This window comes from Aphis gossypii, chromosome 2 (assembly GCF_020184175.1).
Source record: "Aphis gossypii isolate Hap1 chromosome 2, ASM2018417v2, whole genome shotgun sequence".
In the NCBI taxonomy this organism is placed as follows: Eukaryota; Metazoa; Arthropoda; class Insecta; order Hemiptera; family Aphididae; genus Aphis; species Aphis gossypii.
The window spans coordinates 16,155,225-16,173,792 of NC_065531.1; the positions used below are offsets into that span (position 1 = coordinate 16,155,225).

General features: G+C 27.7%; 2 protein-coding genes across 3 annotated transcripts; both read left to right on the forward strand.

Moving 5' to 3' along the window:
- Nucleotides 1-2,161: 2,161 nt before the first annotated feature.
- LOC114119547 (inositol polyphosphate 1-phosphatase) lies at nucleotides 2,162-10,070 on the forward strand. The gene is given in 6 exon segments (XM_050201281.1): nucleotides 2,162-2,249; nucleotides 2,252-2,514; nucleotides 4,971-5,241; nucleotides 5,549-5,720; nucleotides 6,361-6,442; nucleotides 8,110-10,070. Coding segments are annotated over 6 exon segments (1,239 nt in total). The 5' UTR covers nucleotides 2,162-2,176; the 3' UTR covers nucleotides 8,488-10,070.
- A 4,228-nt stretch (nucleotides 10,071-14,298) lies between these two features.
- On the forward strand, nucleotides 14,299-18,290 carry LOC126550190 (malate dehydrogenase-like). Of its 2 annotated transcripts, none has more exons than XM_050201242.1 (6): nucleotides 14,299-14,722; nucleotides 15,604-15,734; nucleotides 15,820-15,999; nucleotides 16,424-16,624; nucleotides 16,982-17,176; nucleotides 17,593-18,290. In XM_050201242.1, exons 1-6 carry the CDS (start codon nucleotides 14,530-14,532, stop codon nucleotides 17,701-17,703), a joined length of 1,011 nt encoding a protein of 336 aa, XP_050057199.1. In that variant the 5' UTR covers nucleotides 14,299-14,529; the 3' UTR covers nucleotides 17,704-18,290. The 2 variants fall into 2 exon arrangements, with proteins under 2 accessions (XP_050057199.1, XP_050057200.1); XM_050201243.1 differs by having other exon boundaries at nucleotides 14,302-14,722; nucleotides 16,424-16,606; nucleotides 17,593-18,288.
- The last annotated feature ends 278 nt before the right edge of the window (nucleotides 18,291-18,568 follow it).

Below are 18,568 nucleotides of genomic sequence, written 5' to 3' on the forward strand. Positions count from 1 at the left end.
AAAAATTATATTATATTTAATATTAGGTATAAAATATTGCAGTGATCTTTCGAATTAGGTTAGGGAGAAACTTGATAATAAGGTTTGTGAATGCTATGGCTTTGTCTGTTGCAGATAATACTTATTTAGATAGTATTATTTAGCCAGTAGTAGATACAGTACCTATATTGTCAAAAAAAAAAAAAAAAATACACGAATTGTTGAAAATTTTAGTGATCAATATTAATCTATCAACATTTATAATTATTTTAATAATGCATTAAGTGTAATAAACACTAAATACAATACAACATCTATTTTATATTTTTGTAAAACCATTTTTAAGGATTATTATCCTAATATTCCTTGGTACAAACATTTTAATAATAATTGAAAAACTATTGATTAGAATTTTAAAATTCAATGCATCAAATTATTTAAAACAATTATCTAATAAATAATCTACAATAATAAAAAAAAATTCTAACTTAAAAAATAAAGTTTGTGTTGCACTATCGACACAGGATATTCCGTAAGTAGTACAAAAAAAAAAATATCACGAATTATAAATCATTGTCATGCTCCTAAATCGAATACGTCTTTCAATATGAAAAAAAAATTAGCTAGGTCGTTGCGTAATCCCGCCCGGCGAACTGTGCTCTACTTAATTGGCTCCAAAGGGACCTCGAAAAGCGATTTTTTTTTCTCTATGCATAATATATTACGTATATATATATATATAATTAACAATCATCACTAGTTGTCGTAATTATACGGCTTTCTGGTGACGCAAATGTAACGCCCACGTATACGTAGCGAACAATACGAGTAACGACGACACATCGTATTATTATACTCGTACATTATACCATTTACATATTGGTGCCTTAGTGCCTATATAAACATTGTAAATTGTGGTCGCTACGTTTCAATAAATTGAAATATAAAAGCTAAATTGTCAAGATGTTGTAGTTTAAATATTTGATAGTATAATATGTACTAAAATAAATTTCGAATAATGATTTCTTGTCTCATATTGCAGCAGGTTAAAATTTTTTAATTTGAATATTTATAAAAATCGTGATCATTCGTGGAACACTTAAAAGTTTAGATTAACATAATATTATTTAAAATTAATAAATTTTTAGATTTTACTAAATAAAATCTATAAGAACCAATTAAATTTTTACCAGCAACTATTAAAATTTTAACATAAAAAATTACTATTAAAAATAAAAAGATAGCGAGTATTTTTGAATATTTATAGTTTACAGAGTAGCATAAACATAATATCTCCGTGTGATATCTTCCGAATAACTTTAGTAGGCTGAAAGAACTCAAATTGAACAACCAAATAGTTTTTATGAGACTCTATTTCGACAACATAAAAGTTTCGTCGAATCCAATTCGTGTTTTTTAACATATTTTATTATAACAGGTGGTTTTTTTCTCGCATGTGGTTAATAATCTTTACAAAAAAAAACTTAAGGCTTGATTATTCGTATACATATTATAGTACCTATGTACTTACTAATTATTATTGAATTAAAAACAAAATAAAAAACCGTACCTCATTGGACTTAGCATAAACCTATAATAGTATACATCATACCATAGAAATGCGAGTAGGTACTCGTTAAAGACACTTTTAAAATAATGTATTTGAAGGTTTTGAATACTTTGAAAATCAAGTACCTACTTGAAAATAAATAAAAATGTTTTTTTAATGTTTTAAAATGTTTATAATATAGGTTACGAAAGCAACTCGAGACCGGAAGTCTTCTAGATAAATTTAATTTTACGATACGTACATATATTTTTTTTTTTTTTTTTATTATTACGATACACGATATCGCGAAACGACGGAGCAAAGGCAACACTAACGATTCCCCACTACGGAATTTATAATATTATAACACTTATAACACTTATTGTTTATACATTTGATTTTTCGTGCTTTCGAGTACCTTTTATTTTTTTCCTAATACCGTAGTACCGATTTCAAATTTACACTCGACCGGGCACTTAACAGAAAAGCCTATTATAATATAATACAATATACGACGTCCCGCCGCACCGCAAGTATAACATAATAATAATATTGTTGTACTTTGGCAAGCACGCCCGCGCAAGCGCCCTCCGCCGCGCCGTCTATACCTCGCAACGCAGCTGTGATTGATTTTCTCGCCGTCGGCCGATGTTGTCGCGGCGACGCGCACATCGCGTTCGAGCTTCGAGCGGTGCGCACCGTGACCGCACCACCACAATATTATATTAATGTCTTCTTCCGACGACGGGACCGGAGATCGCGACCGGCGACGTCGGCGCGGCGGCGGCCTGACCGGATGCGCTCTTCTCGCTTCCGAAGCGGCGGCCCACGTCGCCCGGATGTGCCGGTCCAATCCGCGGCTGCTGTCCATGCTGGTCCAGGAGAAGTGCGGCGACGACGCCAACAGCAGACGGTTCGCGCACGACTTCAAGACGCTGGCCGACGTCCTGGTGCAGCGCATAGTGGCCAAACGCATCGGCCGTCAGGTAAGCACGCGATATTATATTACGAACTTACAATTAATTATAATATAATATATATTATATATATATGGGTCACGTTTAGCTGCAGCTGCAGTTGTGCCGCAACAGTGCACCGCGACAGGTGCATATAATATTATGATAAAATATAATAATAATAATAATATGTGATGGTATTATACTGCAGTTATTCAATACGATCGGATGTCGCGTGGGAGTATGTTCGACGTGCAATCGTCGACCGACAGTCGCGTGACTAGCGATCGCAGTATACGATTATAACTACACGTGTGGGGCACGTGCTGTTTTGATTCAGGACTCTGAACTATAGTTTAAAAATATTATTCAAAGTACGCCAAGTTTACCGTTACGTAATTCAAATTTTTTTCCCGTCATTTATGTCCTATGTAAACAAGCATAGTTAATATTCCGACATCAAATGCAAACACGAAAATGAATAATGACAGTACTCATATAACGCGGTTGTAATTTGTAAACGAACTATTTGATTGACAAATAAATACAATTTGGCAGAAATCATTATAATGCAGTCGATTCTATTGATAGGTATATAATATTTTTGTAATAACCACCTACTATTTCCAAATAAAAGTTGTATATTCATGATATAACATTATAATACATTAAATATTCATATTTAATAACAATATAAATTAAACTATACTCATATTATTATGTATAGAAATATGGATAGTCGCATTGAGAACCAACATGAATAATACATAAAGTAAATAAAATAATTTAGGTACATCAATATATTTCCGGTACCTATTAAATATTTATCATACAATTATTAATATTTTTTTTATCATATTGTATAAATATTCGGCACGTGGTGGGATCACAGTCCTTGCTCCCCTCGTAATATACATCACATAGATATTTTAATAATAATCATACCTTTATAATATACTTTTATGTTTACTTTTTTATTAGACTCTGTTGTATTAGTACCTCTATTGTATAATGTGTATATTATAACTAATAATTAATAACTACAAAAGTGCATTACGACTATTATTAAATAGTTATTGGCTAGGGATTTAAGGTTAACTAGTAACCAGTAAAGCTTACCTTGAGATGCGCCGATATAAGTGCAATGCGAATATTATAAAAGAGGTAAAAGTATTAACATGTATATAGACACATAATATATATTTTATAATTGTAGGTCATTAGATCAATAATATTGTTTACTTTAATGTCATACTCCTGAAATATTCATAATTTAAATCCATGCATTAATATAATATGTCTTGGTAAATATTTAATAAATCATAATATCTAAACCTATCAATGTATGTACAATAAAACATTTGAAAAGGTTAGGCAAATTACAACTTCTTTGCTTAAAATAGAATTTGTATTTATATAACAAAGTTAAAAATGCCGATATTCTCAAAAATAGTATTGTCATAAAATATTTTTTACTCCCTATAAGTATTATAATATATTAGATGTTTCTACCAATAGTTACTATTTCTTGTGAAAATAATATGACATGGTACTCGAGTTTTATTTTTTTTTCGAAACCCTATACATATTAGATACATTAGACAAAATGTTGACTACAAGTACACGTAGTATTGTATATAACTATCAAATATAAAAAGTTGTTAGGGTAAATGTGTACTGCTAAACCGTAGTTATCTAGTAGATCACTATAATAACTGTATTAAATTTCTAATATTATATCATTGACCATTGTATACAAAAAACAATGTTGTCAGTGTACATCACTAAGTTCATTGTATAATATGTTTTTTATATTGCAATTAAGGTAATTTGTTTTACTATTAGTATTATGGTAGGAATGTAGATTGATTTAATATTTCCCGAAAACATTGCATTTATAAGTATAATTAATGATTATAATCATTTTCATTACAAACTATAATAGTGCATTATTGTTATTAACTTTTGAGTCAACACCATTTTACCGTAAAACAGTATGAATAGGTATAAGTCCATGGTATAAATAGATATTATCTATAAATTAATCTACAAAAAATAAAAAATCTTTAAATTTCAAAAAAATTTTGAACCTATAACTCCCACACTAGTAATTTCATCAAATTTCCGCTTAGGAAACAGTACCTATTGATTACTCATATTATTAGTGAGTATATTAGTAATTTATTGGTATCAATAGATATTGGGATTAATAAATAAAACTATAAAAATGTAACAGGTTCTACGTGTAATAATTCCTGTGGCAATTGAGGTCATGGTCGTTTGTATTTTGTTTTGGTTCCAAGTCCCATATAGTCCTTCTGAGTTATGATGTTAGTGTTTAGTGTCGAGTGGACATTGTTTAATTTGGTTTTGATCCAAATTTAAACAAAAAAAGTATTTACATATCGTATTCCTCACAAATCTTGAAGCCTTATGAACTTATCTGTATAGGAATCATATACCTAAATTTTAATTACTATTTATAGTTTCCAGAACTCGAGGGAAACGTGTATGGCGAAGAAAACGATACAATACAGAACAATAATGGTCAAGATGTCACCATACTCGTCGGAGAGACGGTAGAAGAGACATTTCAGTGTTTATCCAAAGCTTTAGGTGACGATTTGGACTCGGCAAAGAGCTTGGCCGAAGCTGCTCACAAAGAATTCGGTTTGAATGATCTCAACGTTGACTGTTATCCGCCCGAAGAAGAAAACTTAGATTTGGAGAAAATCGGAATATGGATCGATCCTATTGGTAATCATCGCATATTATATAATAATAAAAAAATAATGTTATTGTAACTAATCACTATGAACAGTGATCAACTTTAACCACTGATAATGATGGATATATCAATAATTTTTTTAATAATATTCAATTTTGAACATATTATACAGCTTAATGATAATAGTCATCTGCACGATATCAATTAATATTTATATTTTAATAATTGGTTCATTTTTTTATTAATTTAACTATTTAAACACTCTTTAACATAAAATTATCATAATACAATAAAAAAACCTATTTACTATATTATCTACTACTTACTACTGTATAGATTCCACAAACGAATATATAAGCGGAAATGTCGATAGTATAAACGAATACGGATTTCATTCGAGCGGACTCCATTGTGTTACGATTAATATCGGTTTATTTGACAAGCACAGCGGAAAACCTATTGCCGGGGTAATCAATCAACCGTTTTTCAATTATGACACAAACAAAGGGTAAGATTTTTAATAACCCATTTGTAGTGATAAATATAATAGTTTTCGAAGTAGATGTCAATAAGCAATATTCGATTATTTAATTTTATTTATTATCTCACAAATTTGTTCTAGACTAATAAAATTAACTGTTATATTTATTAGTACCTATTATATAGCAAGTGAATGGTTTGTTTTTAACTGGGAAGCGTTAATTGTTTTAACTTAACATCACGTATTTTTGCGCTAATTGTTTAAAACTAGAACGCACGTTTCGTATTTAATAACGAACAGTTTGTTTTAACGTTATGACATCACTACAATATTATTTATTTAAACTTTGTGAAATACTATTTTGACAGCCTACTTACTTTAGATAGGTATACTAGGTATTAAATTTACAAGACGAATAAAATAAAATCTTTTTTTTTTCATTATTTTAAATAGATTTAATATTAAAACATTGATATAATATATTATTACAAATATCTCAATATTGTATTATATTATGTGAATAAGTGTAGGTAGTGAGGCATATTATGTATGTGGTAAAAATGTATATTTATAAAATTACAAAATTGTCTATATAAACGAATTGTGAAACGTCAACGAGACGTATTTTAAGAACTCGTTTCATCACGTCAATTCATTTTGTTCGTAGGTGGAGTGGAAGATGTTACTGGGCGTATTGTGACGGACAGAAAAGTTTAAACTCATTGCCAGAATTCATTAGCTGCAATCAGGTAAAGAAAAAACACCAATTAGTTACATAATATGCTTATATCGATCGTTTACTTAAAATGGAATAAATGACTGTTAAATATAGTTATATAGTTTATATACATATATATTATATATATAAGCAATAATTTATATTAATATTCATAAAATAATAGTGAGTAGTGAACACTATTGTAGTATACTACAATTATTATTAAAAAAAAAAAAAAAACAAAATTTAAAATTAAAATATGATTATTAATAATTATGAATTATGCGTCTACATAATACATGCAATAGAATGGCGTCAGGCAGATTTAAATCTTTTTTCTTCTGCGCTTTAATAATACAACAATATAATAATAAAGCGGAAAGGAAAAATAGTGTATTCAAGAAAAATTCTTATATTAGGTATGAAAAATATTTAAATAATTATTTTTTTATTTTTAAATACTTAAAACGTGCAATATTTCGGAGAGTACCTATTCAATAGTTTAGTAATTACTGTTAGTTTTTGAGAAAATAACAGTAAGTAAGTCGTTTTTAATAGGCTTTCGTAAAATAGCATATGTATAGTTTACGGGTTTAAATAATTGTATATTGTTTTTAAACAGTAGAATAATAAGTACCTATACCATTATATTAAATATTTTAAATACTAATGAATTTAAAATATTAGATAATACATCTCAGACTTTTAAAAATTATAATTATTTTAATTATTATTATTATTTAAATAATATTATATTCTTATATAGGTAACTATATGTTATATTCAACATCGTTTGGTTAAAATAATGCGTTATGCTGGAATTTAAAAATTGTATACAACTACAAAAACACAAACTACATATTAGCATAAAACGGCAATTCATAATAATAATATGGCGCTAATAAACATTGTATCATATTATTTCACGACACACTGTTTAAAATTTTTTTTAAATCGGTGGTTTAATGCAGTGGTTTTCAACCTGGGGGTCGAGAATGATAAGTATGGGGATTGCCCAAAAATAATACACGAAATGACTTTTCTATATTATTTAGAAATAATAAATAAATAATTTATTTTGTTCTATAATATAGAATCTATATCTATACAATAACATGCCGACGATATTGGATATAGATTATTAAATCGTTCGTGTTGATAGATATCGATTGATAGTATATTCATATAGTATATTTGAACGATTTTAGTCGCAAATATTTATAATAATCAATTCTTACCTAGGCGTTATTTGAGTAGTACATTTATTTCGCGCGATATATAAAATCAACATTTTTGAGTATAATATAACTATTAGTTATTACACTGTTTTAAAATCAAAATCAAAATCGTATACCACGTTAATACTTTTATCTTATAATTATAGTAATTAAATCAAATTTTCATTAAAATAAAACAAAATTTTTTTTGAAGGGGCCGTATAACAATAAAATAAAAAATGGGAGGTCGCGATCCGAAAAAGTTTAAAAACCACTGCAGGTTCACTGTATAATTATAATTATATTATGATAATGTATATATAAACTAAACGCTGTTTAGTCATATTATTATACTATAATTATATTACGTTATCTTTAACCTCATTTTTGGGGGGAGGGGGGATTGTCACGTATTTATGAATGAAATATAATACAGAACGACGACGATAATATAGGTATTCGTGTATTTTACGTCCGACAGGAGTTGGTGGTGACTAGCTGCAGCGAGACGGACGAAGCCAGGGCGGCGCTGCAACGGTCCGGTTACGCGGTGGCCACGGCGTCCGGGGCAGGATATAAGATGCTGTGCGTGGCGCTGGGCGTCGTCAAGTGCTACGCGCTGACCAAGGACTCGACGTTCGCGTGGGACACGTGCGCCGCGCACGCGATGTTGGCGTCCCAGGGCGGCGCGGCGTGCCACTGTCGTCGCACGTCCGCCGAGCCGCTCACGTACCGTCCCAAGACGGCCGGCGGTGGACGGGCTCACTGCAACGCGGACGGAGTGATCGCTTCGCGCGACCTGCGGACCGTGGACCGAGTGCACGCGGTCTTGTCGTCGGTGCACTGCGACTGCAGTTGATGATGAGTTTCAGCTGATTGTGCAGTTGCTGTCATCTGCTGCAATCGATACGCGACTCGCGTACACTATATTGTACGAGTGTAAAAATTATATACAGACATTTTTTTGTTTTTTTTTACCCTCAAAATACCTGCAGAATTTTGATTATCACGATATAATCCAGGTACAGGGTGGGGCACTGAAACGGCCGATTTTCATAGATAAATTATAAAATAAAAAAACCAAATAAAAATTAATTATTATTTATTATAATGAAGTATATAACATGCCATTTATTTTTTAAAAATTATGTCCTCAAGATGATGGCCATCTCTTCTCAAACACTCTTCTAGCCTACTTCGTATATTTTCCACTACACGGTGTATTACTTCCAAAGGCGTACTGGAAATTTCTTCTTTAATTTTGTTTTTTAGTTCATCAATATTTCGAGGTTTCTGTGCATAGACTTTACTTTTTAATTATCCCCACAAAAAGAAGTCACATACTGATAAATCCGGTGATCGAGGTGGCCAATGAATATCACCATTTTTGGAAATAATGCGATTTCCAAAAATTTGTTGAATAGCATTTATTGATACTCGGGCTTATTTTTCGCATAAGCACGTTGTTTACCACTCCACTTTTCCATGTTTACTAAATGGCATGTTGTCTTTGAACTAATAATATTTAGTGGGAATTCTTATCTTAATTACTACTGAGAAAATCTATTTTCAAAATCGGCCGTTTCAGTGCCCCACCCTGTACTTACCACTTTTCAGATTTACGACGGAATAGCGAGTAGTCGTGATAAAACAAATAGTGCTGTTGATATTTTATTTTCAATTTCAAACGGAATACCTATACTAAAATTCACACGTTAGAATAATCCTTCGCTAAACGTTAAGTGAAAATTTCGTTTTTATGTAATTATTTACATTTTTTTTTTTAACTTATGAATATAGAATTACATTCCTTAATTGAAGAGACGCTTTTTGGAGCACTATATGATAAAAATGTGTTCAGCTTTAACGCGTAATTTTTATCGCGTGATAAGTCTCCTTCATAATATCGAATGAACATCATATATACCCATTATACAGTATTTTATAGTATAAGTACTATTATATTATATAATAGTATATTTTAAGTACTACATAGAAATGTAGTCATAATTAGTCGTATTATTATATTAATACTTACTATAATTACATATTTTATAGGTATTATAATATATGCATAGTTTTAAAATTTAAAAATATCTTTTTAAATAATTAATTATATACAATACAGGGTAATCAAACTATTTTGAAAAAAATATAGTCAATTGCCATCTCTCAAAATTTTTAAGGTTTTTACAACGAAATTGTATACTTACTATTTTATTTTCTGTTTAATTTTTCATAGAAATATATTATATTATATCTGTAATAAATTACTGATTGATATATATTTCTTAATATTGTTATAATAATCAGTGTTACAAATATGAAATATTTATAGATTAGTATATTATTATTATGATATATTTATTGATGCATACTTATTGATGATACACTAGCAAAATATTTTAACTGTTAAAATATTAATCGTATTTTTTTATCCTGTATTATAAGAGACCAATATTTATATTCAACTAATGGTTGTGTAATTATTAATCGTTGTTGTTTGTTATAGTTTACTTTGAACAGTAAAAAAATAATATATTATATTAATATTCATTAAACATTGTGCACATTGCACTATAATAATTAAAATAATATTATACAATTTTTTTTTAGTTAACAAATTAAAATAATAAATTATAGATATAATTTTCGTTTTGTTATACACTCATATATTATGTATAATATGATGAAATGAATATGTTTAAGTTCCATTATTATTATTTTATACAAATTATAAATAATTAATAGTTTTAATATTATTATACATATAAATACTAAATAGTTAGTGATGTGTTTACTTATTACTTAATTTCCTCTATTACCTTTCCTATATAAAAATACAACGTTATGAGAGCTCAAAGTATCAATTTAGTTATAACTTTCAGTTTTAACTTATGTTTATGAATAATTAGTAATTCGTGTAAATTTTAATAAAATAATAATTATTATAAAGATATGTTATATAAGTAAAATAGACACATTTAATTTTTTTCTTTTTCAATTATTTGTTATTTATAATTTTTATTTCAATTTCCATAGCAGAATATTTTTTGAGCAATATAATGTATAATATTATTTGGAACGACTAGTTTTTAATTATAGACTTTAAAATATAAGCTATTATTTGGATGTAAGGATCCACCATAATATTTCGGTTGGACAGAAGACATGTGAAAATAAACATTTTAGGTGTACCAATAATTACTGAACAATGAAAATAACAGTGATGAATGTATTGGTTTTACAATAAAATGAATTTTTTATACTGTCTGTGATCATCTTTTAGGACAGTAAATATGCTTTGATTTTAAACTTTAGGTGAGGGAAGGATGTCAAAAGAAAAAAAAATTGAGTAACGCTCTTCTGTATAGTAGGTCACTATAATGGATGTATTAAATTTGAATCCAATGATAGAAATCATTATCTTCGAAAAAGGATTCTGAACGGAGATGATTTGTCAGCCTAGGATATGTTTTTCTAGCGGGTAAAATATAACTGTCACCAGCGTGCTCCACTTCCGCGGATAGTTGTTTGCAAATTTTGGTGCTGTTTCTTTGTCTTATAATTATTTCGATAATAAAATGCTACCTAAAAAATGGTGTATACCTTATACTTACGCAAAATAATAATAATTTAAGGTGTTTATAAATTCTCATAAATATACTTTTAGATAATAAAAACAATTTTTTTCTCACATTAATATTATTATTTTTATAATTGGGAAATATATTATATAATAATATTATAACGTCGGTAAATGAATAACAACAATAATGATTATTAAACAACAAAATCGGGTATGGCATTTGTGGGTCTTCACATCATACAGCCAACCACAGTGCTATTGACTTATTTACTATGTGGGTCTTCACATCATACAGCCAACCAGAGCGTTATCGACTTTTATACTACTTTTCTATTGGCTATTATTATTATTGAATGCGTTTTAAGTTTTAATCGATCTTAACTACTCGAGTCTCAAAATTAAGCTCGTCAGTCGTATTCAGAACGCAGTGATCTACACTTCAGACATCGCAGGACCGTTCAAAGCACCGAGCCGTTGTCACATCTCATATACGTCGTGATTCATCGTCTATTCTATATACAAATTCTGAGGTGAGTCGTAGGCAATTGCTTAACTTACTATACTCTTAACAATAACTACATACTAAATAATACTAAGTACTCATACAAATTACTTAAACATATTATAATATATAATACCATAAACGATCTGTCAGCCTAGGATATAATATACATATAAAATATATTAATACAATATATTTAAAAAAATATTATATTTTAAATTGGATGGTTAAAAGGTGGTTTATGTTTCAAGTTTCTACGATTAGTAATTTTTAACGATAGCAAAAATCTAAAATTATTTAACAGTAAATAGTTATTTTACGAGTGAATTTTGGATTTTGCAAAAATTTAATCTAAGGATAACATTCAAGTTCTTTTATAATTAATGTGAACTTAAAAAAAATCTTTTATTCAATTTTCAACTCTTAGCTACTTATAAAAAATTTTTTATAAATTTTAATTACAAAATAATTAGCAAATATAATTCATGATTTTGATGAATTTTTATCAATATTTGAACTTCAAATGTTAATAAAAAAAAATTGTGCTATGTATTCTTATAATTTTAAATAACTATAAGATAAACTTATGAGGAACTTTGTATTAAATTTCTAAGTATTTCGACTCAGCCAAAAAAATGTTATCAATATTTATATAAAAAAAAACTTAACAAAAACGAATATTTCAAATGTCAATAAATAGCATTTAAATATACGAAATATTTTGAAAATTAAATTATGTAGAGAAAATACCATTCTAAATAACTGATGACATTTTCAAGTATCTACAACTAATACTTTTTGAATAATAACAAATATTTAAAACCGTTTGATGATAATTAATCGTTATCGTACGCAACTTCGTAAAATTTATAATTTAAACGCACATACAATTTTTCCTGTAATGATTTTTCAAGTTTTCTCTATACCTATTTGTAGGAAAACTTAAAGAAAACTTAGTGTTGAATTTTTTAACCTAAGATACAAATAGAAAATTTTTTATGAATTTTCAACTACAAAATTACTTGTAATTTTTCGCGATTTTGACATTTTTCGTAAAACTTTGAAGTATAAACGCTTATAAAAAAATTCAGACTAACGATTTTTTATTTTTTTAATACAATAAAAACAACATAAAAATTTTTGTATTTGTATCTTAGATTGTAAATTAACTCTAAGTTTTCTATAAATTTGCCTAATAGAGAAAACTCGAAGCCTCATCATTAGAGAAAAAATGTTATGTGCATTTGAATTTTGAATTTTTACGAAATCGTGTAACGTTTACGGTTTATCCTCGAATAACGATATAGTTATATAGTTATTTAAAATTATAAGAATACATAGCACAATTTTTTTTTTTTATTAATATTTGAAGTTCAAATATTGATAAAAATTCATCAAAATCATGAATTATATTTGCTAATTATTTTGTAATTAAAATTTATAAAAAATTTTTAACGATTTTCAATATTATAATATTTGTTCTAGCTTATTATTCAAAAAATATAAACTGTAGATACTTGAAAATTTTATCATTTATTTAGATTGGCATTTTCTTTACATAACTTAACTTTCAAAATAGTTTGATTATTTTAATGCTATTTATAGGCCTTTGAAATATTCGTTTTTGTTTATTTTTTGTTTTAGAAATATCGATAAATTTTTTTTATCTGAGTTGAAATATTTGCACATTTAATACAAAGTTCCTCATAAGTTGTCTTATAGTGATTCAAAAATTACAACAATATATAGGCACAATTTTTTATTAGTATTTGAAGTTCTAATATTGACAAAAAATCGTCAAACTCATAAATTATTTCAAATTATTTTGTAGGTATAATTCATAAAATTTTTTCTTTAAGTAGCTAAAAGTTTAAAAGTTAATACAAGATTTTCCATAAGTTTGGCTTACAATAATTATAAAAGAACTTAAATTTTTGGTGTATTCGGGTCATTAAAACATATACCACCTTTTTCACCAACCACTGGAAATTATATCCTAGGTTGGAAAATCATCTCCATTCAAAATAGTTTTTCGTATACAATGATACCTATCAATGGATTCAAATTTAACGCATCCATTATAGTGACTTACTATACAGCAGAGCGTTACTTACTTGACCCCTCTTCTTTTTATTGTTTTATTATTGTAACGTGGTCGGGGGAACGACCAGTTAAATATAAGATATCTAGGGAGAGTCGTAGGACCCTATAGATATAATTACCGTAGCCAGAGGTAGATGTTAGGAACTTAAATGCATTTAAATAACTAAGAACTCAGTTTCAGTTATTATTAATTTTTATTATATACCAAAGTCAGGTACTCACAACTAGTATATTATACAAAATGACTGTATCGGTCAGCACTTTGAGTTTTTATTATATACATAAGTGTCATGTAACATAATATTTATATGTACATTGTTACATTATCATTATTAAGTATTAATTATATAGCAAATATTATATTTTTGTAAAAAATTTAATCAACCTATCTTAATGAGTAATGACTAATAAAAATATTAAAAAATATTTTATAGCAATATAAAAAAAAAAAACATAAAATATTCTTAATGAAATAATAGACGGACAGCCTCGAGTCTTCGCTTAGAATTGTTTGAAAAACAATAACAAAATTTAAATTTTACGTAAATATTATTACAAATATCTTGTTGCCGTGGTAGTCTTGTTACAATGTGTTTAAACAACATACTTATAGATAGTCGGCGTAAAGCGATTATAAATTATGAATTATAAAACTGGGCTTTCATTATAATATATTATTATCATACTATTATAGAGCATAGCGCATAATGGGTTTCATTGTTACAAAAGTCGTGATCTCTGTGGACCACAGTGTGCTTAGTATTGAGTTGGCGTTCAATATACTTCAAAGAAAAGTTTTCGCTGACAATAAATTGGACGTATTCATTTTAACTTTAGACGTGAACGAAGTAAATGAAACGGTTGAACATATTAAGAAATGCTGTTTCTCCAACTTGAATGGTACCTATATATAATTACAAATACTTACAAAGTGACCCATTATTATACGTAAGACATTCATTATTTTAGAAAATACTAACGTTTTTGAAAGTATTTCCTTTTTATAATTTTATGTCATTACAAAACAAAATTTTTGGGAAACAATTATATTTTTTATCGTTATCATATTTTAAGTTTTTCTCTCTTTTGAATAATAACATACATTTTTAATTTATTATTCAGGAGCAGAATATTATTCGGAATAATTTAATCTTTAAAAATCAATTTTAGACTAGCAGTTTCTATAAATTATAAATATTTAAAGTTTTGATAAGAGGAGTGTAGATAAACATTTTGCGGGGTACCTATCCTTCCTTTCCGTTCATCATACTATTTTTAAATTCTTATCAAACGTAATAAAACTTATCTAAAATTCGCTTAGTATACACCAAATATTATTAAAAATAAAAAATACACAGTGTCATTAAAAATATAAAAAATTGTAATAATAAATAACAATAAAATTTTTTTAAAAAATAAAAAATAATAAAATTAGATTCCTTGGTAGTGCTGCAGATTGTTAAAATGGTATAAATAATAAAATTTACATTTTATATAAAGACAGGTAGATATGTGATCGCCTATCAAATATTGTTTTTTCAAAATCTATAAAACAAAAAAATCATTCCGCATTAGTAATTAATTAATAAATATATTATTTAAATAATCTGAATGATAAAATATGTTGGGATATATTATAATATAATAATTCGAATTACGACTATATGAATAAATAATTATTATTGCTTCTAGATTCGTCGTTGTTATTTGTATTTTTTGTGAATATTATTAATAATACGTTAAACCATCACCATCGTCATCATAAAAAAATATGTTTTCAGAAATAATCGTGACCGGAGATTATCTAGAGGCATTCTCGAAGGCCGACTATCTCCTATTAAAGACTAATTTGAACGCGGCGGACCACAAGGTTTTCGAAAACGTCCAAAACTTAGAGCATGTTTTCATAAAGGTCAAACCTAAAAACGCCTACATACTCTATAATTACGTTTAAAATACACTACGAATATTAATATAAAATAATATCACCTGTATAGGCCAAATCATTCGATCTTCTGGCAAACCCGAACGCCAGGATCGTTGTAATGGGACAGTGGTCAAATACGTGGTTACAGATATTTGCGGAAGTGGTGACACGCCTGGACAAGTGCAACTTTACCGGTTTGTCTAGACATCACGTGAGTAAAGCATTGGGGCTCATCGCACGAAAACTTGACGTAAGTTTTTGTGAATACTTCATAATAATATAACTCAGTATTATCGATAATTATAATATATTATTGATACCTCGTATACCAGCAAAACACTGTTGTGGTTTTGTTTTCGATGAGATGTGTTTTTATAATCATATTATGTTTGAATGTATCCGACGATTTCATTATAAAATTTAGCAACGATGATTAAACTAAACAAAAAACATAGTACAAAAACGAATGATAAATATAATATTTCGAAATAAAATTAACAATAACACGATTACATAAGTTTAAATATTATAAGTACAATATAATACAATGAAATGTATTAGGTATATAAGAAATAACCTATAAAGGCTTATCTTTCATATTTTAAATGTTAACCTATATTATTAAGTGAGCATAGACCGTTGACCATTTTACACAATATCTTTTCGTGTAACAGTGTGAAATGCAAGAACTATCGGACGTATTCGTTTGGGGAAAACATTACTTGGATATAACAGATGCTAAGAAAAAAACGAAATTTGGACCAGGAAAATATGATTTGCAATGTACGGTGAAAAAGCAGAATGTTATGGATCTCTTGCCTTCGAATTGGATCGACAATTTTTTTACGCCACAGTTTGTATGCACCACTCACTTAGTATATACTACAACAATATTATTATTGATTTTATTATTATTATATTATTGAGACTACAGTTTATTTCCTCCAAATATATCATAAAAATGTATTTTGATTTTATGAATAACTAAACGACTCGTGAGTGAAATTATCAAAGTTAATATTGCGTATCTTACGTTAATTAAAAATATTTATTATCAAATGCTTTTTAGGTCCTACTATGACAATAATTTTTAACAGAATCAAAAGAAATACCTACACCAGTATAAATTATATTATAAGCTATCAACTTTCTAACCTTACATTTTTTTCACCTCAAACTTCACTAAATTTTTGTCTAATTGTCTGTCCTTATATTATGTGTGTGATGTGTAGGAAGTACAAACCGTCAAAACCTACAGACAATGCGTTATATCGGCGGTTTGCCATCACATAATCGACTGGTGTAGGGGCACAGGTGACAGAACAGTGTGCATGACGCTTCTCGTACATAGTCCCGGAAACATTAACGATTGCGTTTTCTCATCATACCCAGTGGTCATCAGCAAATCTGGAAAAATATCTGTTCGAGTGAGTATATTTACCTAAAAAATTTTTTCTGTAGTTTTAAAAATAGATGTATTTTTTCCTAACCTAACCTAGCGGTAACTGGTAACTGCCTAAGTACTTACTTATGTCAGTCGCTTAAAATTGATAAATCCATTAACACTTGTAAGCTGAGAATCACATACTTTGCGGTACCGCATATACATTACAGTTCATAGTAATATAATTTGAAATGTATATAAATTATTTAAATTTATGGACGATCTTCGTTTTACGGTATTAAATTATTGTAGTTTTACGTTTCCAATTTTATGACTGAAATATACAGTTAAATATACAGTACTTACACATTACTATTATCCATATATAATGTAATTACGAATATCCATAAATGATATTTAATTAATAAAAACCAATAAAACATGTTATTATTTGTTTAGGACATTGAACCGGATTCGCTACAATTTGTAAAGTTGTACAGATATTTTGAAAATCAACAAAAAGAAAGGTGTCTTATTCGCAATTACATTAATGATTATAATATCGCGTAATATTCATTGTACTCATTAAAATATTGTCATGAATTTTAACAAAAAAAAAAGTTAAAAGTATATAGATAAGATGTTGAATGTAAAAATACGTTAAATATTTCATATTACTCTGAAAAATTTGCTATGAACTAAATTAAATTTATGAAAAAAAGTATTATGTAGGTGGAATTTAAGTCTTAATATTTGGTAATAATAATTATGTTATGGTAGTTGTTGATCATATTTCGTAAAGTTATAGATACTATGATAGATATATATTACGTACTGTAGAATATTAGAACGGAATGAATATAGGATCGTGGTATACTGATATTGATAGATGAAATAAATCGAAATATTTTGAAAATTTATCCCAACTAGATTCAATTAATGAGTTTTAAATTTTCACGGTAAATGATTGCATCTATTAAAAAAATAATAATGAGAGGCATTGTTATAAACAATTTAAAAAGATTTATTCACTTGCCTCCCTTGTAACATATTATACTTACATGAAGATAATATTCATAAAAAATGTAGCCTGAAATTTTTTACCTGCAATTAAAATTAAAATTTTAACTAATGATACTCATAAAAATCCACTTGCAATATCATTTTTTTTTTTCTAATATTCGATTAGAATTTTTCAAATAATGTTACATGTAATTTTGATTTTAATTATGTATGGTTATTTATTTTAAAAATAAAAATCTTTACTTAAAAATGCTCTAGTATATTCTATTAAATACACCTATACCTGTCACATTTAAAAACAAAAAGTAAAAATAAAATACTTTACCTCCAAGTTTTATCAGTTTAAATAAACGGTTGTGCTGACTTCTTGAAAGTTAGGCCTGAAATCCTGGTACTATGACCAACACGATGA